Source organism: Rhinopithecus roxellana, chromosome 18, assembly GCF_007565055.1.
Source record: "Rhinopithecus roxellana isolate Shanxi Qingling chromosome 18, ASM756505v1, whole genome shotgun sequence".
In the NCBI taxonomy this organism is placed as follows: domain Eukaryota; kingdom Metazoa; phylum Chordata; class Mammalia; order Primates; family Cercopithecidae; genus Rhinopithecus; species Rhinopithecus roxellana.
The window spans coordinates 6,656,847-6,682,466 of NC_044566.1; the positions used below are offsets into that span (position 1 = coordinate 6,656,847).

Below are 25,620 nucleotides of genomic sequence, written 5' to 3' on the forward strand. Positions count from 1 at the left end.
CCCCCAGGACCCGCTTCCTGTGCCCAGGGCTCCTCAGTGTCTGGGGGAAGCAGGTGTGACCCCCAGGCCGCAGCCTCCCCTCCTTCCGGTCTCTTCTTTTGAAGAGCCCAGAGCCGCTCCGCGCCCAGGAGGCCTCAGCTCTTTGGCTAAGTGGTGGGTGCAGGGTGAGAGCACTGGCCTCATGTACACTCTGGCACTGCCTGGCCTCCTGGGACGGTTCCTCAGAGGCACCTGCTCTGGACGCTCTGATGTTGGGAGTCCCACGGATGCTGCCAGGATGGGAGCGGAGGCTGCCGTCTCTCTCCAACAAGTGCTGGGTCGTCTGGAGCAACAAGAGCAAATGGGTGTCCCTGGGGTCTCCACAAAGCCACCTGCCGTCTCTTGGTGGGTGCATCAGTCAGTACTTGTGCTGCTGATAAAGACATACCCGAGACTGGGCAATTTATGAAGACGAGGTTGAATGGATTCAGTTCCACATGGCTGGGGAGGCCCCGCAGTCATGGCGGAAGGCAAAAGCACCTCTTACATGGCAGCAGCAGGAGAGAATGAGAATCAAGCAAATGGGGAAACCCCTTATAAAACGTTTACATCGGATCTCCGACTTATTCATGACCACGAGAACAGTATGGGGTAAAACCACCCCATGATTCCGTCACCTCCCCTGGGCCCCTCCCACAAAACAGATTCAGTCACCTCCCACCAAGTCCCGCCCACCATACATGGGAATTATGGGAGCCCCAATTCAAGATGAGATTTGGGTGGGGACACAGTTGAACCATATCAGTGGGAAACGCGGAGGGGCTTCTGGCCCCTAGACACTCCCACCTCCCACGGCCCCGCGGGACCCTCCTGGCTGTTCCGGGAGGGGCTCCATTCTCCAGGTTCCCTGGGGCCTCGTCCTCCTCACCCTTCTACTTCCCCTTGGAGGGGCTGACCTTGGCCCTCCTGGGTTGACCCCAGCACAGCTGTGCCCAGAGTGTGAAAGGAGCCCCCTGGTTCCCAACACTGCCTGAAGCCCTGCCGGGAAGTGTGGCTCCAGGAGGGCCAGCTGGCCTCCCAGGGAGGATGCCCCCACCTGCAGGGGTTCGTCCACCACACACAGCCACTCCTGGACTGGGGCAGACCCCACACCTCACCACAGACTGAGGAGGCCGGCCAGGCCGAACCAAGCCTCACCCTTCCCTGGGAGAAAGGCCTGGCTTGGTGTCCCCAAAGCCACACCTCCTCATTTTTCTTATACCAGAACTGATTCACAATAAAATTACCAAAAAAGGAATTCAAATGGAGCAAGGAAAGGAATAGAGAAGTGAGGAAATGCATCAGCTGTCCCTAGCCATAGAGTCTTCACCCAGAGTCCCCCTTAACCCTTTCCTGCCTGGAGGTACAGCAGCCACCTGCCTGGAGGGGCAGTCCGTTCTCTCCTCCCAGGGCCTCCAAGTCACCACACCCATCCTGGAGATGGCAGCCCGTGGTGGTCTGTCTGCCCAGCACTCCCTGTGTGGACACCATCTCCAGCTGCACCCCTGGCAGCACTTGACCCTCAGCTCTCAGCACTGTGTGACCCCACACCCTTCCTGAGGGTATCACGGGGCCAGACTCCCACCCGAGGCAACACAGGTGAATGCCACTGTCAGAGCAGTGCCGTCCATCACCAGAGATGTCAACTGTCACCAGCGATGTCACCTGTCATCGGAGCCTGTCACTGGGGTGTCACCAGTGATGTCACCTGTCAGAGCAGCGCTGCCTGTCACCAGAGAGGTCACTTGGCATCAGCAATGTGACCTGTCGTCAAGGCACTGCCACCTGTCAGAGCAGCGTCACCCGTTACCAGGGACGTCACTTGGCATCAGCAATGTCATCCTGCTCCCCACCCTCCTCCCTGTACCCTCACCAATGCCCACATGTGCAATTCCCAGTGGGTACCCCTGGAAAACCAAGCCAGTCCTCAGAAAGAATAAAACATCTGTTTTAATTGGCCAGTAAAATACATTGCAAATCACTAGTATTTTATAAACAGAAATGTTAAGTTATAAATCCATGGTAAAAATTGCAGCCCCAACAGCTGTGTGTCCAAAAGTCTATTTTTACAACATCTTCCTCCACTAGTTTTGTGACAACAAAGTTCATATCTGCCATCGAGATGAAGAGTCTGAACTACAGTATTTTCAAACAAGAACCCGGAGAAGTCAGTACAAGGATACGTCGTGCTGTGTATTCAAACGGCACTCCCACACACCTGCCGTCTGCATCCCGGGAGGACGCCCTGTGGGAAAGGCCTCCTTGGCAGTGTGAGGTCTGGAGGGGTCTGTCTGGACCCCATTTTTAGGATGCTCCCCTCCCCAATAAAACAGCAGCCCCGCCCCTGCCCTGCACAGCATCTGGGGGTTCGCGACGCAGGTGCAACACTGGCCACGGGCCCTGGAGGGACGTCTGCACCCCTGACGCCCCTGCACCTCAAGCTCAGAATTTCTTCCCTTCTTTGATTTTCTTGAGGACCTGCAGCTGGCCTTCCTGAGACAGGCTCCATTCCTGTTCCATTTGCCTTCCCGACAGCCTTCCCTTTCGTGGGTATAGGTTTTGACGTTCTGAATTACTTTGTATCAAAGAGCTAATTAAAAATGGTCCTTAAAAAACATAAAGAAAAACAGCTTGAAAAATGCACATTTCTATTTTAAAAATCTTCAAACTTCCACAGGGGGTGGCCAATGTTAATTCTGATTTTAAACCCCATTGACCAGCAAAACAATGGGGGCTTCAACTGTGGGCTCAGCAGACATCTGGAGAAGCTAGAGCCCACACTTTTCTCTCCAGGGGACTCTGTGGACAGAACCCGTATCCCCCAAGCACCAAGGACATCCTCAGACTGGGATTTCCGTGTAGTTCTGCACCTCCCAGCCACAAAACTGACCCTTTAGCCAGGAATCAAACGAACCTCAAAAGTGAACAGGGAGGCCGCCTCCCACGCCGCCTGGACAGCAGGCACAGTGGGAGAGTAATGCTCTGAACGTCCCAATGTGATGAAGCCGAAAGCCAAGACGGGGCCAGCAGGCCCCCCGGGCACAGAGCCACAGAGCCCAGTGCCACCCGCACCGTGCACGCAAGACAGACGTGCATGTGAGACAGACACACACATGGCCAGAGGTGCAGGTCACAGCCGACTGGACGGGCCGCGGCTCCCTGAGGCCGGCGGCGGCTAGAGCACAGCCCCTACTTCCTGATCCTTCAGCTGATCCCCAGAACCCCAAAAACAAAGAGCCAAAAGCATAGAACCAAAGGACGACACGGTCCACAAGGCCAGGTGGGCTTTCTGCAGGGGGTGTGGTGGCGGTGGCGGCGGTTCTGGTAGAGGGAAGCCCCAGCACCACTTGTCCATGGGCCGGGCGGCTGCATCTCATGTGCTGGCTGTGCTTTTCCTTTTCTTCTCCCTCCCAAAGGCTGCAGCTCTGCACGGGCAGCTCACTGGCGCCACTGGGCGCGTCCCGCAGACTTTAAATGGAATGAGTGGAGGTCTCGGACTGCTGCCGGATGTAGTTCTGGAAACTCTTGTCTCCGATGGGGTGCTCCCTGAAAAGGGGGACAGGGGAGGGAATGAGGCACAGCCCCCGCTGCCTGGTGCTCACCCACGCGCTATGGGAGCTTTTCCTGTTCCTAAATGTGACCACTCGCCCTGCAATCCACACAAAAAACAGAATCGCAGAGGAGCCAAAGGGACCACAGTGCCCTGGAGGCACCCGCGGAGCCTCTGATGTGTGCACGGGGGCAGGCGTGGAAGTGCACGTGCATGTCTCTTCCTGCAGCACGTGTGTAGCACAAATACATGCGCAGACGTGGAACACGTAGACTCCGTGGCACATGTGCAGAATGTGCACATCTGCACTACAGAGACTGCTCACGTGTGTGGAGCATGCGCTCCAGGGACACAGATCTCTCCGCCTGTGCTGGGACACTCAGCAGGCGTGGGCACCTCCTCCCACGTGTTGGGTCCACTTTCTCCCACGTGTGTCCACCTCCTCCCATGTGCGCCTCCTCCCCTGTGTGCACCTCCTCCGTGTGTGCACCTTCTCCCGTGTCTGTGCATCTCGTACCACATGTGCCTCGTGTGCACCTTCTGCTACAACAAACAACATCATGCTTCATGCATTTTTCAACCTGCTGGCTTTCGGCCATGAGGTGGATGAACCTGATGATATCAATGAGGCAACATACTTGGAAGGCAAACGGGGCTGTCTCCCCAGAAGAATGTCGAGCGGATCTGATATGATTGATGTCAGAGGTGAAGTCACAGCACTCAGGAGGTGCTGCAGTCTCAGTCCCCTGAGCAACTTGGTCCAAGTCAGAGCTACAGGGACCTGTCACTCTCCTGGAGCCTCACCACTGCCCTTCCCAGACCAGACCCGCATGGTGGAAGGAAGGAAGGGTTAAGAAGGAAGGGAGGGAGGGAGGGAGGAGAAGGAGAATGGTGGAGGAAGAGAGAGGGAGGACAGAAGGGAGGGATGACAGAAGAGAGGAGCGAGCAGGAGGGTGGAAGTGAGGAGGAGGTTGTACAGCTACACAGGGCTCTCGGGCTTACCCACCCCTGAACAAGCCTGTGTGGTGGGTTCTGCCATGGTGGACCCTGGGTGCCCACTGGATGGAGAGAGTGACACAGACACACCTGCTCACTCCAGGCCAAGAGCCAGTCTAGCACTTTACATAGTTTAAGTCAATCTTCTAGCAATTCAGGAGGGTCTTACAACCCTCTGTTTCATGGAGTGAGGGGGAGTGGAGCTTAGCTAAGCACCACGTAGCCTGCTGTCTGTGACTAGGCTGAACGTACTCAACCTCGCCACACCTGCCTCATGAGACAAGAGTGGGTTTCGTCCGGAGCTGGCCCTACTCCTGGACACCATGGGTGGCCTGGAGAGATGGCAGAGGGTGTGCCACTCAGCCAAGGCAGAACAAGGCCTGGGCCTAGAGACTGCCAGAGCACGTGAGGCCAGCATAGCAGAGAGGCTGGGAGGCAGCAGGCAAGGGAAGCACCCCGGACCTTGGCTGGGGTCCTGGAGAGCAAAGGCAGCACCTGCTCCGAAGGAGGGACCAGCAGCGCTGGGCCACGTCCACTGACCACCGCCAGGTGCCAGCCAGGTGCAGCTGGGATTCTCCTCATCAGGCGGACACCTGTGCACAGGCGGCCTCACCCAGGAGTTCCCTGCAGCCCCACCCACCGCACCCTCCCGCCCACCACGCTGGCCGTCCAGGGCAGGCACGGGAGCGGCACTCACTGGCTTCCATATTTCGTCTTCTTGAACTTGTCCCTCTTATACTGGGCGTGCTCCTGCTCCAAAGCCCCGACGCCAGCGATGACCTGCTTCAGCGTCTTGTAAGTCTCCTGGGGGTCGTCAATGACGAACGTCGAATACTCCTCCTGCTCCGGGCCGTCGTACACGGATTTGCTCCCACAGGCCTCTGTGGAGGACGGAGGGATCAGCGCAGGGCAGGAGCCCAGGGTCCGGCGGCCACCGGCCCCGTCTCCACACAGCTGCATCACTGCAGGCCCTACCCACAGCACACGTCCTTCCAACGCAGGCGCCTTAAGAAAGGGCTGGCCGCCGCTCGTAAACGCAGACGGACACAGAAACCATTCCCGCGGCAGCCACCGTCCTAACCGGACCATGTCACTGCACTGAAGGCCATTCTAGGGCCTCGCCCCCCCCGCGGACAGCCAGGGAACCCGAGCCGGGGCAGGGCTCTGCGCCACCTGAGTCTGAGCACCTGAACCAGGCACGTCTCTGCCTCACTGCTCACAGCGCCTGGGCACGCACCCCTAGAGCCAGCACCAATGCCCTGCAGCTGTGCCCATCTCGATGGAATGAATGCGCCCCAGATCCATGGGTTGAAATCCTAACCTTCAAGGGATGGCGTCTGGAGGTGAGGCCCTCGGGAGGGGACGAGGCGTGACGGTGGAACCCTTGGGCAGGGGACGGGCGCCCCTATAAAAGACGCCGAGGAAGCTGGCTTGCCCCTTCCACACGTGAGGACATGATGAGACGCTGGCAGGCTGTAGCCCAGAGGAGGGTCCGCAGCGAAACCAGCGTCACTACGCTCTGATCTTGAGCTTCTCAGCCTTCATGCTGGGAAGTGAATTCCTGCTGTCTGTAACCACCCAGCCTATGGTACAATTTTATTGCAGCCCAAACTGACTAAGAACTTGGGACTGAGAAGTAGCTGCTGCTGTAACAAGTACCTTCAAATGTGGACTGGCTTTGGAACCGGGTGCTGGGTGAAGGCTGCAGGGGTTTGGGGGTGCATGCTGGAAGCGGCTTGGCTGGCGTGAATGCCCTTGAAGGGCAAAGCTGGGGGCTCGGGAGAGGAGGAGAGCTGCAGAGAAGGCCTGTCTTAGGGGATGTCTACGTAACCCTGAACAGAATGGTGGCACGAGCACGGGTGGCAAAGGCTGTTCTAACAACCTCTCAGATAGAAAGCACGGCCATGCTACTGGACAGCGGAGAAAAAGCCATCCTTGTGACAAAGTGGACCTGTGTTCACGCCCTCGTATTCTGGGAGGGTGGAACTTGAGAGCGATGACATCAGACACGTAACTGAGGAGATTTCTAAGCAAAATGCTGGCGGAGTGGCTTGGGTCCTCCTGATCGCTGACAGCAAAATGGGAGAAGAGAGATGATTTGAAGGTGGAATTTTGAGCAAAAAGGAACCAGAACTCAAAGAGTTGGTTAAGTTAAACGATTTGAGAATTAAAATTCCAGCCTCTCCATATCTCAAAAAAATGAGAAAGTGTGTTTGGAACAGACCACTAAGCAAGTGGCCGTGCAGCCGTCTGATAAGGAGACAAGTGTGGGGCTGAGCCATGGACTTGACGAACCATCTCAGCCACAGCTGGGAGCAGAGAAGGAACCGTGCCAGCCGGGGACTGCCAGATGGAACCAGGAGACAGAGAAAACAGGATGAAATGAAGGCAGGCTGCGGTGTCTTAAGCCCTACAAGCCAGGCCATAGAGCTATTCAGCCATGAACACCTGCCATTCTTCAAGACGAGGGAAGAAGGACCCAAGGGGGCAGGGCCATCATAGTGCTGCTCTCACCCAGGAGTCCATGGAGCATGTATCAGACGCAAAATTCTCAGCTGGAATATTGATTAAAAAATAAAACTGGCAATAACTAGAAAAAAATCACAATAAGGAATCTGTAGTTCCTCTTTGTATGATAAGGTTTAAAACGGAGGGTTTAGGGAAAGCTCAGAGCAGCATGTGTGTGCGTGGACTTCAGCAAAGCACCTGCTACATTTTTACGAATGGCCGCATGATCAAGATGCGAAGTTGTGGAGAAGAAAATGGATCAGCTGGTGGGTTTGTGCCGACTGAGCGTCCAAAACGGATCAGAGGGTGGGTTTGTGCTGACTGAGTATCCATGGCCCCCAACGACAGATCCAAGTGCTTGTCCAAGCGTGAGCCGGGCCCGGGAAGACATGGCGTCCGCACAGCTGGGACACCAAGCCACGGGGAGGACGGCCTGAGGCACAACCACCACAGCAGACCCCACTGCTAGGCGCAGCCCCAGGCTCCCTCAGACACAGGACGACAGCACTAAGCTGCATTCTGAAGTTAATTATGAGGCCGTGGCCCGTGAAGACTGGCCCTTTATCTGACCAAAGCATAACAAGGTGTCAGTGAAAAGAGCATTTACATAACAGCTGCGATGAGCCACCGTGTTCCAGGCTGTGTGTAAGCCACTCCAACCTTCCCCAAATCTCTAACCAAGGGGATATGCCTGTCCTGTAGATGAAGAAACAAGTGGCTTGTCCCAGGACACAACTTGATCACAGCGACCTGCTGGCCCCCACAGCAGAGCTCTTCCCACTCCTGCCGCTGACTTCCAGACTGTCTGCAAAGTCACAATGGTATGGCCCAAGGCCACGGCCAGCCCTCTGCACGGGACCCCACCACGCCCTGCCATGGAGCCTCACCTGCAGGACTGGGTGCCACCCTGTCACCAAACTTCAGGACAACATAAAGAACTAGAGTGTGCCCAAGGGAGGTTGGCCAGGGGAGAGGCCACACCACGTGTGGGATGGGGAGGGGACAGTGACCATCTGCCTCCCGCACAGGCGCCCTGGCACAGCACTCCTCAGCCCACGGCCAGCAGAAAGGTCCTGCTGCACTGGGTGGAAAGAATCCCGCAGGCCAAGTGACGGGAAGTCATTAGAACTCTCCGACAACAAACCATCCGCCTCAAGGATGCACGGAGATTCCAGCCGAGGCTTGAACACCACAGAGGAGGGACTCAGTGCCCTGAGGGGTGAGGTCCCTGGACTGAGGCTTCCAACCATGCTGATGTGCTCTGAACCCTCATGGAGGGTATGTGGGACCTGTTTCCATCTGTCCATTGTCCATCCACCAATCCCTCACCCATCCGTCAATCCACCCATCACTTATCCATCCGTCCCTCCACCCATCCATCCACCTGTCACTCACCCTCAGTCCATCCACCCATCACTCACCCTCAGTCCATCCACCCATCTGTCCATCTACCCATTACTCACCCATCATCACTCACCCATCTGTCAATCCACCCATCTCTCACCCATCCGTCCCTCCACCCATCCGTCCATCCACCCATCTGTCCATCTGCCCATTACTCACCCATCATCACTCATCCATCTGTCCATCCACCCCTCACTCACCCATCCATCCCTCCACCCATCCATCTACCCATCACTCACCCATCTGTCAATCCACCCATCACTCACCCATCCGTCCCTCCACCCATCACTCACCCATCCGTCCCTCCACCCATCACTTATCCATCCGTCCATCCACCCATCTGTCCCTCCACCCATCCATCCACCCATGACTCACCCATCTGTCAATCCACCCATCACTCACCCCTTGGTCCATCCATTCATCACTCAACCATCTGTTAATCCACCCATCATTTGTCCATCGCTCCATCCACCCATCAGTCACCCATTGGTCCATCCACCCATCACTCACCTATTGGTCCATCCACCCACCTACCCACCCACTCAGCTGCCTGCCCGGCCATCTGTCCAGCACACCCATCCAGGTGCTAGGCACTTCCTCTGTGCCAGGCCCAGGAAGGTCATTGCATGTGGAAGCTGAGGAGATGGGAGATGGTTGTGACTTTGGTGACACAGGTGATCCCAGGTGACGTGGTTTGGATTTGTGTCCCCACCCAAATCTCAGGTCAGACTGGAAGCCCGAGTGTTGGAGGAGGGGCCTGGGGGGAGGTGAGGGGATCATGGGGGTGGACTTCCCCATTGCTATTCTCGTAACAGTGAGTTCTCACGAGGTCTGGTTGTCTGGACGTGTGTGGCACCTGCCCCCATCATGTAGGAGGTGCCTCCTTCCTTCCTCTTTGCCCTCCCACCATGATCGAAAGTTTCTTGAGGCCTCCCCAACCATGCTTCCCGTACAGCCTGCAGAACTGTGAGTCAATCAATCTTCTTTTCCTTATAAATTACCCAGGCTCAGGGAGCTCTTCATAGCAACGTGAGAACTAATACACTAGGCTACGGGGATGGGGAGGCTGGGAAGTGCCTGGGGGAGGACACTTCCAAGGTAAACAGGGTCTGCCAGACTGATGCGCAAGGCTGCTCCCGGCAGAGGAAGGAAGAGCTGGAGCTATGGTGTGGGGTGCATGGCCTGGGAGGGGCTGAGCAAGGTTGGAGAGTGGTGCATGCAGCAAGCTGATCATGGAGGGCCTGGTCAGCATCTTTCAGAACCTGGGTCTTGTGTGTGATGACCTCACCCTCTCCAAGGCTCCTCGACTCTGGCCTCCGCTGTGTTGGTTCCTTCTATGAGAGGGCTGGGAAGAGGCGAGCTGATGCCTGACCCACTGTCTTGGCCACCCTGAGGCCTTGTGCCATCTGCACAGTATCCAGGGACCTCAGACCCGGGACAGCACCTGGAGGGACCTCAGACCCAGGGACAGCACCTGGAGGGACCTCAGACCGAGGGACAGCACCTGGTGGGACCTCAGACCCAGGGACAGCACCTGGCACACTTGCTGGGGAGAAGACGCTGTAGTAGGTGGTGGCCCACGAGTGCGTACGTGTGTGGTTGTCTGAGAATGTGTGTGCATGCCTGCACATGGGCCTGCACATGTGAGCGTGTTGTGTTCAACTGCACATGTGTGCAGATATTGTTGCCTTGCTTGTCTGCACACATATGTACCTGTGTCTTCACTTCATGCATGTATGGCTGGAAACGTGTGTACATGGCTATGCATCCATGTGTACATGCCTGTGTGTGTGTGTATGCCTGGAACCACGTACACCCAGGGCATGTGGGGCTGGAGAACAGGCGTGGCCAAGCTCACAGATGGGCAGGTGCATGGACACTCAGGCAGGTCTCGTATTTCCAGGCCAAGGTACACTTGACACTTCTGGGCTAAATCAGGGGAATGAAAAGAAGAAAATCTAACAGGCGTAACTCCGGGCCCATTCTGCTCCATCTCCATTCTGAGTGGGACTCAAGGGCCCTGTCATGTGATTTCCAAGAGCAGATCTGAGTTCTCCCAGACCCTAGCACAGAAACAAACGCAGCTGCTTCGCACCCCCGCCCCCCGCCGTGGGCTCTTCTTGTCTCTGCCTCTCCTGAATTACGGACCTCAAACTACTGTCCCTATGTTGTCTAATTGGGCTTACCTGGATTGCTATTTCAATTCTGTAAAGCAATTCAATGTCACAGATAATGATACTGCAAATAAATTTGAAACACACGGTGTGCCTGGCACTGTTTCAAATCTATATACAATATCATTATCTGTGACACTGAATTGCTTTACAGAATTAGATGGCATGTGTGCACACACATACATGCATGCTCAAACACGTGCCCAAAGACATGCATGCACTCATGTGCCCACACATTTCCACACATGCACAAATGCATGCACGTTCATGTGTCCACACATTCACACACACTCATACATGTCGTGTCCACACAGTCGCACATGCTCAAACATGTGTCCACACATTCCCACACACTCACACATGTCCACACATTCATGCACTCACACACGTGTCTGCACATTCATGCACACTCACACATCCACATATTCATGCACACTCACAATGTCCACATTCATGCACACTTATATGTCGTGTCCACACATTTATGCACACTAACACAGGTCCACATACTCATGGACACTCACGTGTCCACATTCATGCATGCTCATGTGTCCACACATTCACGCACGCTCACACATGTCCACACGTTCATGCACACTCACACATGTCCACATATTCATGCACACTCACATGTCCACATTCACACATGCTCACACGTCCACATTCATGCACTCACACACATGTCCACACATTCATGCACACTCACGTGTCCACATTCACACATGCTCACACGTCCACATTCATGCACTCACACACGTCCACACATTCACGCACACTCACACATGTCCATATACTAATGCACACTCACACATGTCCACATTCACACATGCTCACACATGTCCACACATTCATGCACTCACACACATGTCCACACATTCACACACACTGACACATGTCCACACATTCATGCACACACACGTGTCCACACATTCATCCACTCACACACGTCCACACATTCATGCACTCACACACGTGTCCACACATTCATGCATGCTCACACACGTCCACATATGCACACTCACGTGTCCACATTCACATACACTCGTGTCCACACATTCATGCACACTCACACATGGCCACACATTCACAAGCTCATACATGCCAGACATATGCGCACATCTCGTATGTGTCCGCACACATGCATGCACACTCAACATATGTGTCCACACACATGCATTTGTCCCTCTGGAAAACACAAAGGAATGAAAAAATAGGGTCCTCTAAAGAAATCTGGCAGTACAGAGGTTACCAGTTAAATTCCATCTAAAAATTATCTATAAAACCTGTTATCAAGGTAACTGTCCCCCAGATAGCTGCCTACCCTGCTAAAAGCTTTTCGCATCCATCCATCCGTGCTACAAACACAACTACACGGAGCCCACACTACACGAGAGGCTCAGACCACAGGTTTTCACCCCACAGCATGCTCCTGTGGCCAGGGCCTCGCCAGCCGTCCCCTCGCTGCACGGATTGGTGTGCCGGGCACACTCACCCTGCATCTTCTCCAGCTTGCTCATGTATGAGTTGAAGAGGGAGTAGATACGCTCTGTCTCACGGTCCCCGTCAATGTCCAGCTGGATGTTGGCTGGGAGGCCGCTGTCCAGACACATCAAGAATAGAAAGATAAAAACACTTATTTAAATGATGCTTTTAATAACGACATTAATTTTTAAAATGTCACTGAAGAAAGAAGACGATAATGTTGGAAGTGAAACTCGAGACAGGACCTATTTGCCGTCCGTCTGTACACAGCCAGCATGTTGGCTTGCTGAGCAAGTCTAGTGGTGTCCACAGCAGCATGGACAGCTGTGTCACCAGGCCGGCCACAAGCCGGAACGAACTGGCAACCTCTGCTTCAGTTACCATCAGCCTATTTGGACACTTGGCAAAAGATCCTCGCTGTTCAGTACTTAAAATGTGCTTATCGTTTGTACTAACTGACCTTTCCTGAAATCATGCTGTACCGAGTTATGTCTTGTTTAAGTCTATTCCTACTCCAGAATCTTCTCAATACATAAGAAATTTAGGAAGATTAGGTGCCAAAATCCCCAGCGTAATACTTGTACATTTTTAGTATCATACAGAACTAAATTCCCAGGAACTATGAACACTCCAAACCTCATGTGGTTTATTCCTTCAGTCATTTCAAACACGGAAGGAGGCTGTGTGGTTATGTCCCTGCTCACTCTATGTCCGCTTCTCCTACGTTCACACCAGCACACGTCAGGCTGGAGTGCAGTGGCACAATCTCAGCTCACTGAAACCTCTGCTTTCCAGGTTTAAGTGATTCTCCTGCCTCAGCCTCCCGAGTAGCTGGGATCATAGGCCCCCACCACCGTGCCGGCTAATTTTTGTATTTCTAGTGGAGATGGGGTTTCACCATGTTGGCCAGGCTGGTCTCGAACTCCTGACCTCAGGTGATCCACCTGCCTCGACCTACCAAAGTGCTGGGATTATAGGAGTGAGCCACCGAGCCCAGCCTCATGTCTTTTAATAAATCTTACTTGTTTTATTATGAAAATACTCCAAAGCCGGGTGCGGTGGCTCACGCCTGTAATCCCCACACTTTTGGGAGGCCGAGGCAGGTGGATCATCTGAAGTCAGGAGTTCAAGACCATCCTGGCCAACATGGTGAGACTCTGTCTCTACTAAAAATATAAAAATTAGCCGGGTGTGGTGGCATATACCTATAATCCCAGCTACTTGGGAGGCTGAGAAAGGAGAATCGCTTGAACCCGGGAGGTGGAGGTTGCAGTGAGCTGAGATCACACCACTGCACTCCAGCCTGGGCAACAGAGCGAGACTCTGTCTAAAAAAAAAGAAAAGAAAAGAAAAGAAAATCTACATTGTACAGAAGCACGTCTTTGACGGCTTCAGACACAGGGGACTCACGGTTAATTTAACATTTGCACTCAGGTGCAACCAACAGGGAGGGCCTGAGAGGAATCCGTGGGGCTGTTAATTATTTTTAGCAAATTCTGCCTTGTGCAGAACGTGTGAAATATGCTCTTTAATTTAGTAAATACTTTTTAAAAAGCAGAAATGCTTCTTATTATAGCTAAAACAATTCTTAAATCATAAAATTTCTGATGCTTCTGTAATTTTTTCCATACTGATTAGAAGTTGTTTTACCAACTTATTTTTGTTTGAAGTGTGGCAGCTTTTCCCTTTTCTTCCCCAACTTCTCTTGCAAAAAAAGAAGTGGGTTTCCGCCAATGAACTGAACAGACGTCCAATATTCTATATGCCTTTTGAGCTGAGTAGCTCAGTATTCGGATCCTTGGTCATTTGTTTCACTATGTAATTGATACAATGGTGTCATTTATTCATGTTAGTTCAACCACATATTTATGCTGTCTGGGGATGGGCAGTTATACTTCCGTGTGAGAAATAATTGTCAGTCTTCAACAGTTTGTGAAAACTTAGTGGTGAGCGCTTAAACATCTAAATAAATAATGAAATGCATTTATCATCAAAAAAAAAAAAAAAAAAAGCAAAAAAGAAGATGAAGTGACTGACATTAAAACACGTTCCTGGCCAGTCAGGGGGTTCATGTCGGTAATCCCAGCACTCTGGGAGGCCGAGACAGAAGGATAGCTTGAGCCCAGGAGTTTGAGACAAGACCACCCTGGGCAACACCGGGAGACCCTTACAGTGAGATTTGGACAACATAGTGAGACTCCGTCTCTACAAAAAACAAAATTTAGTGAGCTGGGCGTGGTGGTGCCTGCCTGTAGTCCCAGCTACTCGGGAAGGTGACGTGGGAGGATTGCTTGAGCCCAGAAGTTTGAGACCAGTCTGGGCAACGTGGTGAAACCTCGTTTCTACAAAAAACCTTAAAACAATTGGCCTGGAGTGGTGGAGCACACCTGTAGTCCCAGGTACCTGGGAGGCTGAGGTGGGAGGATGGCTTGAGCCTGGGAGGTGGAGGCCTGAGACTGCACCACTGCACTCCAGCCTGGGCGACAGAACGAGATCCCGTCTCAAAAGCATAAAACTAAAAAAGCATCCCCAAGCTGGGAGAGCTGAGGCCGGCTGTGGGTGTGCGGGACAAGGGAGGCTCCCGAGCTGTCTGGCCTCGGCGGCTGGAGACTCTTGGGACCCACAGACCTGCCAAGGCAGCGAGCAAATTTGGCAGACGTTTTCTCATGGAGAGAAATGGCCTGGAAGGAAGCCTCCTGGGGCTCTGTCCCCTGCAGGGTCGGCTGCAGCTGGGGATAGGCCAGGTTTCCTCTCCTCCCCAGGCTGCAATGCTTGCCGCTCTCCCAGGATTGCGAGGATACAGGAGAGCGCTGGCCTCTCCTGGGGGTCCTGGGGCAGTGGCTACGCATGCCTGGGCGGCATCCTGACCTTCCTCCTGAGCTTCAGCCTCTGTGTCCACGAAGCAGATCTAAGGTCCCATCTTGGAGACTGAGGGAGGATTGAACAGTGGCCCAGTGTGAAGCACAGTTCATCCCCTGCAAGGCCCTTACGTGAGGCCACCATGTGGCCAGGACAACAGTGAGGTGCATCTCACGGAGCATAACCGGGGACGCCGGGCACCCCGGCCTCCTTCTAGGACCGGCAGACATGACCCTAGTCCCTGTGGAACTGCCGGAGGCCCAGCTGACGAGCGGCCGGGAAGACAACGGGCTGCTGCATCACACACAATCAAGATGGGTGTCCTGGGCCAGATGAAGCTTTCAGCGAGGGGCTTACTCCCACGCTCCTCTCAGAGAAGCAGGATGGCCACGGCCTGGGGGCCCCCCTTCACCCTGACCTCCCACTCCCCCAGGGCAGGGCCTCAGGAGGACCCTCGAAGGCCTGCAGCACCCTCGAGTCTGCACAGAGCTTTCGAGAGACTGGGCCCAGATGCCCCCTCGGGTGGGAGGCTCCTGGGACGAGGCGAGTGCAACCTCGTTTATTTGCGGCTTACAGGCAGACATGCGCTGTCCACTGGTCCCTCCCTACTTGGCCCCTTGGCCACATTTCCTGCACAGTGCACACGCCGGGCGCCGAGGCACAGACCTACCCGGTGCAGGGCGAGCAGCCTGGAGCTGAGTCCGAGGGCGCCCTACAGCACAGCCAGTGGCCGCTCAGGTAGGCGGACGGGTGGTAGACAGTGAGGCGCTTCTGGTTGCACTGGCTCACTTTGGTGAGAATGTCGATCCAGTCCTTGGCCTCCACGCAGTTGTTGGCCTGGATGTACAGCGCACGCTCCGGCTGGATGACCTGGAACATCTGAGGACGCAGGCCGGCTCAGGACAGTGCACACGAGGTCTCGTGGATGAGCGCGTGCAAGCGTCTGCCAGGCACCTGGCCGTCCTCGCTGGAGCCGTAAGAGGGGACGCTGAGGGTGCTCAGGCCCAGGCGTCCTGGAGCTCTAAGCCCCAGAAGAGGCCAAGGCTGGGCGGTGCGCGGAGCTCTTTGCCACCCTTAAACCTGACAGCTGGGGCCGTGGGGAACGGAGGTGAGAACTGGTGTGGCTGGAGACATGGCTGGGTGGCCAGGAACGGCTTGACCAAGGTGCTTTATGTGCTGGAGCCTTGGAGGTCTCCACTCAAAAGGCAGAAGAGGGGCCCTGTGGCCTCCCCACGAGGCCTCCTGCAGCCGACCGCAGGCGTCCCATCCACGCGGAGCTCCTGCGGCGTCAGCCCAGGTGGCCCGACCTGCTCAGCTCCTCCCCCACGAGGCCTCCTGCAGCCGACCGCAGGCGTCCCATCCACATGGAGTTCCTGCGGTGTCAGCCCAGGTGGCCCCAGGCGTCCCATCCACACAGAGCTCCTGCGGTGTCAGCCCAGGTGGCCCGACCTGCTCAGCTCCTCTCCCACCTGACCAGCCCAGGGTGCTTCCTCCTCCTCCCAGCTGGGGTTAGGGGGCTGCTTTCTCTTGAAGCGTCTTGGGGCAGCAACAACCTTTGCCATTTACTACTCATTCAACACACATGACCAAGCACCAGCACTCTCCTAGGTCCCAGAGACAACGCCTGGCCTAGAGTTTCTGCTGAACCTGCAGCCACCAAGAAAGACTAACAAAGGCAGGTGTCAGCAGGGGCTGGAAGTGAGTAGTGCTGGTGCTGCGGTCGGGGCTGACTCGAAGTTAGTAAAGCAGGGGTGGGGGCAAAGGGTGTTGAAGGCAGAAGAAATGGGGGGCACAAAGGTCCTGGGGCAGGTGGGACAGGGGTCCTGTGATTGGAGGGATGGGGGTCCTGGGGCAGGAGTGACAGAGGCCCTAGGATTAGAGGGACGGGGACCCTGGGGCAGGGGGGACAGGGATCCTAGGATTGGAGGTCAGAAGCTTGCAGAAGGAGCCGGCTCTGCTGCACACAGAAGACAGGTTTTCTGAGTAGGAGGCCGACTGGAGGCTGCGAGGCCTCTTATGTGGGACTTGCCCTTGAGTCAGGAGCCAGGGGGACAGTGGCCTCTCTAGCGGACAGGCCTTCTGCACTGGTCTGGGGAGGATTTGGGCTCCAGGTTTCTGGTGAACAGCTGAGGTCTGATTTACAGAGGCCAGGAGCCACCTGCCTTGCACCCAGCACACGTGTGCAGGTCTCGGACTGGACACCCCCATGCATGGCTGTGATCCCCATGGAGGGCATCCTGGCCATCACCCCAGACTTGGTCCTGCCTCCAGGAGCAGCCTTCAGAAAGGTTTCCCCAGCGGGTGAGAGTCTGGCCTGGCAGTGGCCCCAGGGGAATCGGGCTCTGAGGAAGTCAGAGGGAATGAACAGCTGGGAACAGGCGGCTGAAACTAGGGAATTATCGGGAATCTATGTGAAGGCTGGAGGTGCTTCCAGGACATTTCCACACTGCTGCCTCCGAGGGATGGTCTCAGGGCCGGGTCCCGGCCATCCCCTCAGTCACAGGCATTGAACCCACACCCTCCTCTTCCCACCACCCCCTCTTCCCAACCCTCCTCTTCCCACACCCTCCTCTTCAAATTACTCTACAAACTTAGGCCTTTTGCGGGATCTGTCTGGACTGCCCGTGAATAACACGCTAGCAGAATCCCGCCCATGGTAAGGAACGTGCCTTGACTTTGGCACGAGGCCTAGGGACTGTGCCTTCCCTGCAACCGTTCTCTGGCCCTGATGCTGCAGTCGGGGCACAGAAAGCTTGTCCCAGACAGCACGTGTCAGGGTACAGGGTCAGCCTCAGGAAGGCACAGACGGCGGCGTCACTGAGTCACCGGGGAGAATGTGGTCAGCAGGCCAGAAGCCCAAGAGCTAGAGACCAACCTGGGCAACATAGTGAGGCTTCATCTGAAAGGAGGGAAGGGAAGGGAAGGGAGGGGAGGGAGGGGAGGGGAGGGAGGGGAGGGGAGGGGAGGGGAGGGGGGGGAGGAGGGAAGGGGGGAAGGGGGAAGGGAGGGAGGGAGGGAAAGGGAGGGGAATGGAAGGGAAGGGAGGAAGGAAAGGAAGGAAGGAAGGAAAGAGGAAAGAGAAAGAAAAAGAAAGAAAAGAAAGAAGAAAGAAAGAGAGAGAGAGAAAAGGAAGGAAGGAAGGAGAGAGAAGAGAGAAAGAGAGAGAAGAGAAGAAAGAAAGAAGAAAGAGAGAAAAGAGAAGAGAAAGAGAAGAAAGAAAGAAAGAAAGAAGAAAGAAAGAAAGAAAGAAAGAAAGAAAGAAAGAGAGAGAGAGAGAGAGAGAGAGAGAGAGAGAAGAGAGAGAAAGAGGAGAGAGAGAGAGAAAGAAAGAGGAAGGAGGGAGGGAGGGAGGGAGGGAGGGGGAGGGAGGAGAGGGAGGGAAGGAAGCCGGGTGCAGTGGTTGTGCACCTGTCGCCCCAGGTACTTGGGAGGCTGGGAGGCAGAGGTGGGAGGATTGCTTGAGTCTGGGAGGTTGAGGCTGCAGTAAGCCGAGATCACAGCACTGCACTCCAGCCTGAGCGACAGACCGGAGACCCTGTCTCAAAAAAATAAAGTTGAATATATAGAAACAGAGAGTTACCAGGGGTAAAGGAACATAAATGATGGTCCAACGGGTACAAAATTTCGGTTATGTAGGATAAATAAGCCAAGAGATCTAACAAACAGTGTGGGAACGACAGTAAAAATATTATATCATGGGTGGATCACGAGGTCAGGAGATCGAGACCATCCTGGGCTAACACGGTTGAAACCCCGTCTCTACTAAAAGTATTAAAAAACTAGCCGGGCGAGGTGGCGGGCGCCTGTCGTCCCAGCTACTTGGGAGGCTGAGCAGGAGAATGGCCTGAACCCGGGAGGCGGAGCTTGCAGTGAGCTGAGATCCGGCCACTGCACTCCAGCCTGGGCCACAGAGCGCGACTCTGTCTCAAAAAAAAAAAAAAAAAAATTATAAACCTGAAATTTGTTAAGAGAGATTTAAGACGTTTTCACCACACACAATAAAGATTTATTATGTGAGATGGTGGCTATGTTAAACTCATGTTAGTTTGCTTGACTGCAGCAATCATTTCACTATGTATATCAAACCGCCATGTTATACACCTTAAATATGCACAACAAAATAAATATTCGCACCTTTTCATGCACAGGCCTGTGAGCACTTATAAGCATATAGCTACCTACCCACCACCACAACCAAGACACAGAGCACCTGCATCGGCTGCACACGTTCCCTGTGCAGCCTCTGTCCCCATCCACTGTGCTGCCGCATAGTCAGCCTCTGTCCCCACCCGCAGCCCCACTTCCTCCACCTGCTAAAGCATTGCCTTTTCCACAGTGTCACATAAACAGTGTGCAGCCTTTGGTGAGTGAGTCCGCTCACTTCATATGATGCATATGAGATTCAGATCAGTAGCTGTTCCTTTTTACTGCAGTGTAAAGTATTTCATGGGATGGATAGGCCACAATTTGGTTTTCCATTCCCTAGGCCAAGGACATTTGGGCTGTTTCCAGGTTTTGGCAAATTGTCAATTAAGCCACTGTCAATCATGCAGCTGGTGTGAACTGGCTTGCAATTATGTAAGGACATCAGTCACTCGGGGCAGTGGGAAGCTCATGAGAAATGGATGAGGTTTCCAGCCTTCGCTGCTTTACTCTCCACTGAATGCTGTGACCACTCCAGTGGCCCGACTCCTTGCCTGCGACCCTCACCTCAGCTTTCCTGTGAGGTTCAAATAAAACAATACCTGATCTACAATACATTATTGTAGAGAGGAAAAAACAAATAAAATAATACCTGACAGCAAAATGTTAAGTGTACAGTAGTATTCAAATTGTAGGCCAGTTTCAGTGGCTCAACCTTTAATCCCAATGCTTCGGGAGGCTGAGGCAGGAGGATCACTTGAAGCCAGGGGGCCAAGAGCAGCCTGGACAACATAGTGAGACCCCATCTCCACAAAAAATTTAAAAATTAAAAAACAGATAGATGTGGTAGTGCATGCCTGTAGTACCAGCTACTCAGGATGCTGAGATAGGAGAATCACTTGAGCCCAGGAAATTGAGACTGCAGTGAGCTAGGATTGTGCCACCACACCTCTAGCCTGGGTGACAGTGTGAGACCCTATATAAAACAAAGGTAGATTAAGAATCTTGAAAAGATACTCTAATCATATATAAAAAACTTGTCAATGAAAGACCACCATACTCTGTGTGTTATTATGCATTCTGAAAAAAATTTGTTTCAGATTTGGGAATATCAAAATCAACACAAATAATAAGTCAACTCACAAAAGTAAAACGTAGTGATTTTCCATGCATCATTCATGCAAAAAAAAACATAAATAATAATAATTTACTCTTGTACATTTAAGAAAATAACTACTTCCATTAATATCCAAAGCTCACTTAAATGGACTGGAACTCACAGCACTAAATCCAAACTAAAATGCATGAATGATTTCAAGTTGAATACAGCAGAGGAAACAAACAAGCAAAAATGTAAATACACACTGAGAATGAATAGCTGGTGTAAGATCTAGACAGAGCAATGAATAGCTGTGCAAGATCCAGAATGAACAATGAATAGCTGGTGCCAAGATCCAGAATGAACAATGAATAGCTGGTTGTAGGATCCAGAATGAACAATGAATAGCTGGTGTAAGGTCCAGACTGAGCAATGAATAGCTGGTGTAGGATCCAGAGGGTAAGGGGAAAAGAAACAGGGCTGGTATGGAGGACTGGGAAAAGCACCGTTTTCATGGGTAGAAGTAGGCTGAGGAATGTGATAGGAGATTTCTGAACCCCAAAATCCAGACACAAGACATGGAAGTATAGGTGGGGGCTGGGCACAGTGGCTCATGCATGTAATCCCATCACTTTGGGAGGCCAAGGTGGGAGAGTTGCTTGAGCCCTGGAGTTCAAGACCAGCCTGGGAAAGACAGTGAGACGTCCATCTCTACAAAGAGAAATAAAAGCAAAATTAGCCAGGTGTGGTGTTGTGCGTCTTATAGTCTCAGCTAATTGGGAGGCTGAGACAGGAGAATCGTTTGAGGCCAGGAGTTCAAGGATGTAGTGAGCTATGAGTGCACCACTGTACTCCAGCCTTGGTGACAGAGCAAGACCCTGTCTCAAAAAAAAAAAAAAAAAAAAAAAAAAAAAAAGAAGAAAGTTATAGGTGAGGGAATGAGACCTAAAACACTGAAAGTTGGAAAGTCAAGATTCCACGGGGAAGTCCAAAACAAAGCAGTAAGCTGAGGCAGGAGGATTGTTTGTGTCCAGGCCAGGCAACATAGTGAGAAAAAAACAGAACAGTAATGACGCTGCAGTGCAGTGCTGACCCTACAGATAACCCTGAGCTCAGCTCCCACTGCTCACACTGCTCTCTCTGTCCAGCAATGTGCTGATCCCTCCACTGGCAGCCTAGGGAGGAGGTCGTTATCTTTCTCAGTGAGTAACGAGAAGACATATTGCTTCCCTGAAGGAGAGATTCTCTTAGGCTGCAGAGGCTGGCGTTTGCTTTCCATTTGCTCAAACCCACACTGCCCCACACAGTAGCATTTTAAGGGCTTAGTAAGCACACATGAGGAGCTGCTACTGCAAAGGGGATTCTGCTTGTCAGCCCTGGTCTGACAGCTCTGTCACGGGCAAGGGCACAATAGTATTCTATCAGGTATCAGGCAAGTTGGGCTAAGGCTTATATATAGAGAGCGAGAGATTTTTTAAATGTATCACATGATGAACTTGCAGGACACTACGCTAAGTGAAATAAGCCAGGCATAGAAAAACAAATACTGCATGATCAGTCTTACATGTGCAATCTTTAAAAGGTCAAATACATAGAAACAGAGTAGAATGGTAGTGACCAGAAGGAGGAAATGGGAGGGATGAATAAGACTATAGATGCAATGTGCAACATGAGAACCATAGTTCATAGGATTGTATATTACAAATTTGCTAAGAGAGATTTTAGGTGTTCTTACTATGCTAAAAAAAACAAAACCAAAAAACAAAAAAATAAAACAAAAACCTGTGAGGCAATGAATATGTTAACTTGCCTGACTATAGTAATCATTTCACTATGTATATGTATACCAATACATCACGTTGTGCACCTTAAATAAATATAATAAAAAGAGAAAGATAAAATAAAACACACATTTGCACTGCCTAATACATGTGTAGACAAATCAGGAAGATCTATATTTGAAACTCGACACAGGAAATAGAAAACAGAGAGGATTTATATTTTCTAGACCTTATTCGTTTCTGTATTGATTTGACTTTTTTCCAACAAGCATACATAACTTCTGATAAAAAAGAGAAAGGAGGCCGGGCGCGGTGTGGCTCATGCCTGTAAGCCCAACACTTTGGGAAGCGGAGGCGGGTGGATCACCTGAAGTCAGGAGTTGGAGATCAGCCTGGCCAACATGGTGAAACCCCCATCTCTACTAAAAATACAAAATTAGCTGGGCTCGGTGGCGGGCACCTGTAATCCCAGCTACTCAGGAGGCTGAGGCAGCTTGAACCTGGGAGGTGGAGCTGCAGTGAGCCGAGATCATGCCACTGCACTCCAGCCTGCGTGGACAGAGCGAGACTCCATCTCAAAAAAAATAAAATTAAATAAATAAATAACCAAGAGAAAGGGGGGGTTCCTAGAACAGATATCAAGTTGGTATGATTTTGGTGGCTTGAAATAAGATGCTACTGACTGTGGGTTCTCTCCGGCCTCTTCAACCCCTATCATCACACCAGTTCTCCAGGTAGCAGTGCTCCCTTTTTAAAATGTCCTCCTTCCCCAATAGGTGCCAATTCGTTCCTAAAGTCAGGGCATAATGCCTAAAGCTAGGCATGTGCCTGCCCTGTGAGGCAGCATAGTATTTTAACAGGGAGTACAACAGACCCCATAGGTGATCAGACCAGCATCCATTAGGGACAGAACCTACTAGGATCTAGCAGAAGAAAAAACATACCTCTGGTCCCGATGTGGCCAAGAGAAAGCGTATGCCTCTCAGAGAAAGAAACCTCGCTTTGAAAATAACAAGGAATTGGCACCCAGGTGCCAGGTGAGCAGGGCAGGACATATTCACAAAACGCTGCATGGCTCAGACCCAAGGAAGAAACCAGAAGTTTGGGGATGACTGGGAATCTGAGGAGGCCTGACGCTAGGGTGAGGATGGTGGTGCCAGATGCAGTGGGGAGGAGGCTAGTACCCAAGATGCTATGGCTGGAATAATGGTGTCCCTCCAAAATTATGTTAGAAGTTAATCCCCCGCTGGGCACCTGTAATCCCAGGACTTTGGGAGGCCAAGGCAGGAGGATCTCTTGAGCCCAGGAGTTCAAGACCAGCCTGGGCAATATGGTGAAACCCTGTCTCTACAAAAAATACAATTAGCCAGGTGTGGTGGTGGGCACCTGTGGCCCCCAGTTACTTCAGAGGCTGGGGTGGGAGGATCTTCTGAACCCGGGAGGTCAAGATTTGCAGTGAACCAAGATTGTGTCACTGTACTCTAGCCTGGGTGATGGAGTCAAATCTGTCTCCAAATAAATAAATAAATAAATATACATACATAATAAAACATTTAAAAATAACTTAATCCTCCAAAACAACAGTATTAAGGGGTATGGTGTTTGTGGGGTAATTGAGTCATGAGGGCTTTGCCCTCATGAATGGGATTCACACCCTTGTAAAAGGGCTCCAGGTTCAAAGTGGTACTCTCTCTTGCCTATCTGCCATGGGCCATTGTGAGGACATGGTAATAAGGCACCATCCTGGAAGCAGAAGAGCACTCTCACCGGGCACCAAGGCCAGTGCCTTGATCCTGGACCTCATGGCCTCCAGAGCTCTAAGAAATAAATTTCTGTTCTTTAGAAATCACCCAGTCTCAGCGTTTTGTAGTACAAATAGACTAAGACACAAGCCCAAGTGGGGTGACCTCAGGGGGGCTCAGAAAAGGCAGAGATCAGCCCAGAAGCCAGACACCCTCCCCTAGCAGAGAGAATAGAAGAGATCGGAGGTGGGGAGTGCCAAAGGATCTGAGGTTATCAAGAAAGAGACTGCATTTCAAACTGAAAGTGACTGGCTGATATTAAAAATGGCAATTCACTTTCTCTCACCAGCAAAAATGTGATTAGCAGGAAGGGAAAAGTTATGAACAAAGACAAATTGGGTTTCAGAAAGTACAGTCATAATATTACCGAGACTTTGTGAGTTCTTGTGCGGAGAAGAGCGACCTTCTGTTGCCACTACTGCTCTTCCCTCTTTCCAGGGATGACTGCTCCTCTGGGGCCTGGAGGGCTGGTGCTGAGTCGCTTCCCAGCTGAGATGGGTTTTCTAATGTGTCTATGGACCCAAGAGTTCCAGGGGCCCCCAATTCCTGGACCTCTACACCTTCTGAGACAGACTATAAAGTAGATGGCCATCAAGAAAAAAGCTTGTCAGTTCTTACTTTATGAGAGCCAAGTCCTTAATATAAGCATGCTATGTCATATGCTTGGAATTGGCTTCTTAATCCCATTTATCTTCTCCTTTTCCTGTGTTCATAATCTGACCTCTAGAACTCACCAACAGTGTTAGAGTCAGAGCCCCTTGTCATGGTTCTTGCCTCATCTACCTTTAAGGAATGCCCCCCAATGCTCTCCAATACTTCTGAAAGACACATTCCAAGTTAAAGCAAATTGAGAAGACTTCATTGCAAACTCACAAAGAGAAAAAATAGGTAAGAATTCTTCATTACAAAAGTAATGTATGATTTTGTTTTTTGTTTGTTTGTTGACTTGACACAGAATCCACTCTATTGCCCTGCTGGAGTGCAGTGGCGTTATTCTTGGCTCACTGTAATCTCTGCTCCCGGGTTCAAGCAATTCTCTTGCCTCAGCCTCCGAGTAGCTGGGACTACAGGCGCCCACCACCACACCCGGCTAATTTTTGTATTTTTAGTAGAGATGGGTTTCACCATATTGGTCAGGCTGGTCTCGAACTCCTGACTTCAGGTGATCCACCCACCTTTGCCTCACAAAGTGCTGGGATTACAGGGGTGAGCTACCATGCCCAGCCAATAGTATGATTTTTGTGAGCCGTACATGGCTTGACTAAAAACCAGTGACTGAGTCACTTTCATTTTATTGCTGAAATAAAACAGTTTCACACATGAGGGAATAAATTCAATCCCACCTACATTTTTTTTTTCTTTTTCACAATTTTGGGTGCTTTTAAAAAGCCTGTCTCCTTTTGAATACATTTTTAGTTGATTCATCTTTATTGTGAGGGTGTAGACACAAAATCTCAGTCTCACAGTATACTTACATTTCTAAGTTTGTTGCCAAGAGATGTAAATCAGGGCTTTCACATATAAGTAGTCAGATTTTAGGTTTCTGTTTAAAACTTAGAATTCTAGAACTAGTCAACCACCATCCCTTAACAAAGGGCACCAGGAGCTTCTACAGGCTGCCCCACTGAGCCACAGACTCAAGTTTTCCACAGTCCCCACCACTCCTACTACCTACTACTTTCCGTCCACACCTCTCATTTATATTGCCCACCGGAAACTCTAGGAATTGGAATTCACAGCTCCTGACTTTCAGCCTTATCTTTAAACAAATAATCAAAAAATAAACAATTCAAGTTCCTTCTTC

At 51.9% G+C, this 25,620-nt stretch overlaps 1 protein-coding gene across 2 annotated transcripts; it reads right to left on the minus strand.

Moving 5' to 3' along the window:
- Window positions 1-1,945: 1,945 nt before the first annotated feature.
- On the minus strand, window positions 1,946-17,835 carry RASA3 (RAS p21 protein activator 3). Of its 2 annotated transcripts, XM_030922162.1 has the most exons (4): window positions 15,662-17,835; window positions 12,143-12,246; window positions 5,262-5,445; window positions 1,946-3,564 (listed from the first exon to the last, which is right to left on the minus strand). In XM_030922162.1, the coding sequence occupies exons 1-4, from the start codon at window positions 15,868-15,870 to the stop codon at window positions 3,489-3,491; spliced, it is 573 nt and encodes a 190-aa protein (XP_030778022.1). In that variant the 5' UTR covers window positions 15,871-17,835; the 3' UTR covers window positions 1,946-3,488. The 2 variants fall into 2 exon arrangements, with proteins under 2 accessions (XP_030778022.1, XP_030778023.1); XM_030922163.1 differs by lacking the exons at window positions 12,143-12,246; window positions 15,662-17,835 and adding an exon at window positions 10,259-10,768.
- Window positions 17,836-25,620: the final 7,785 nt, after the last annotated feature.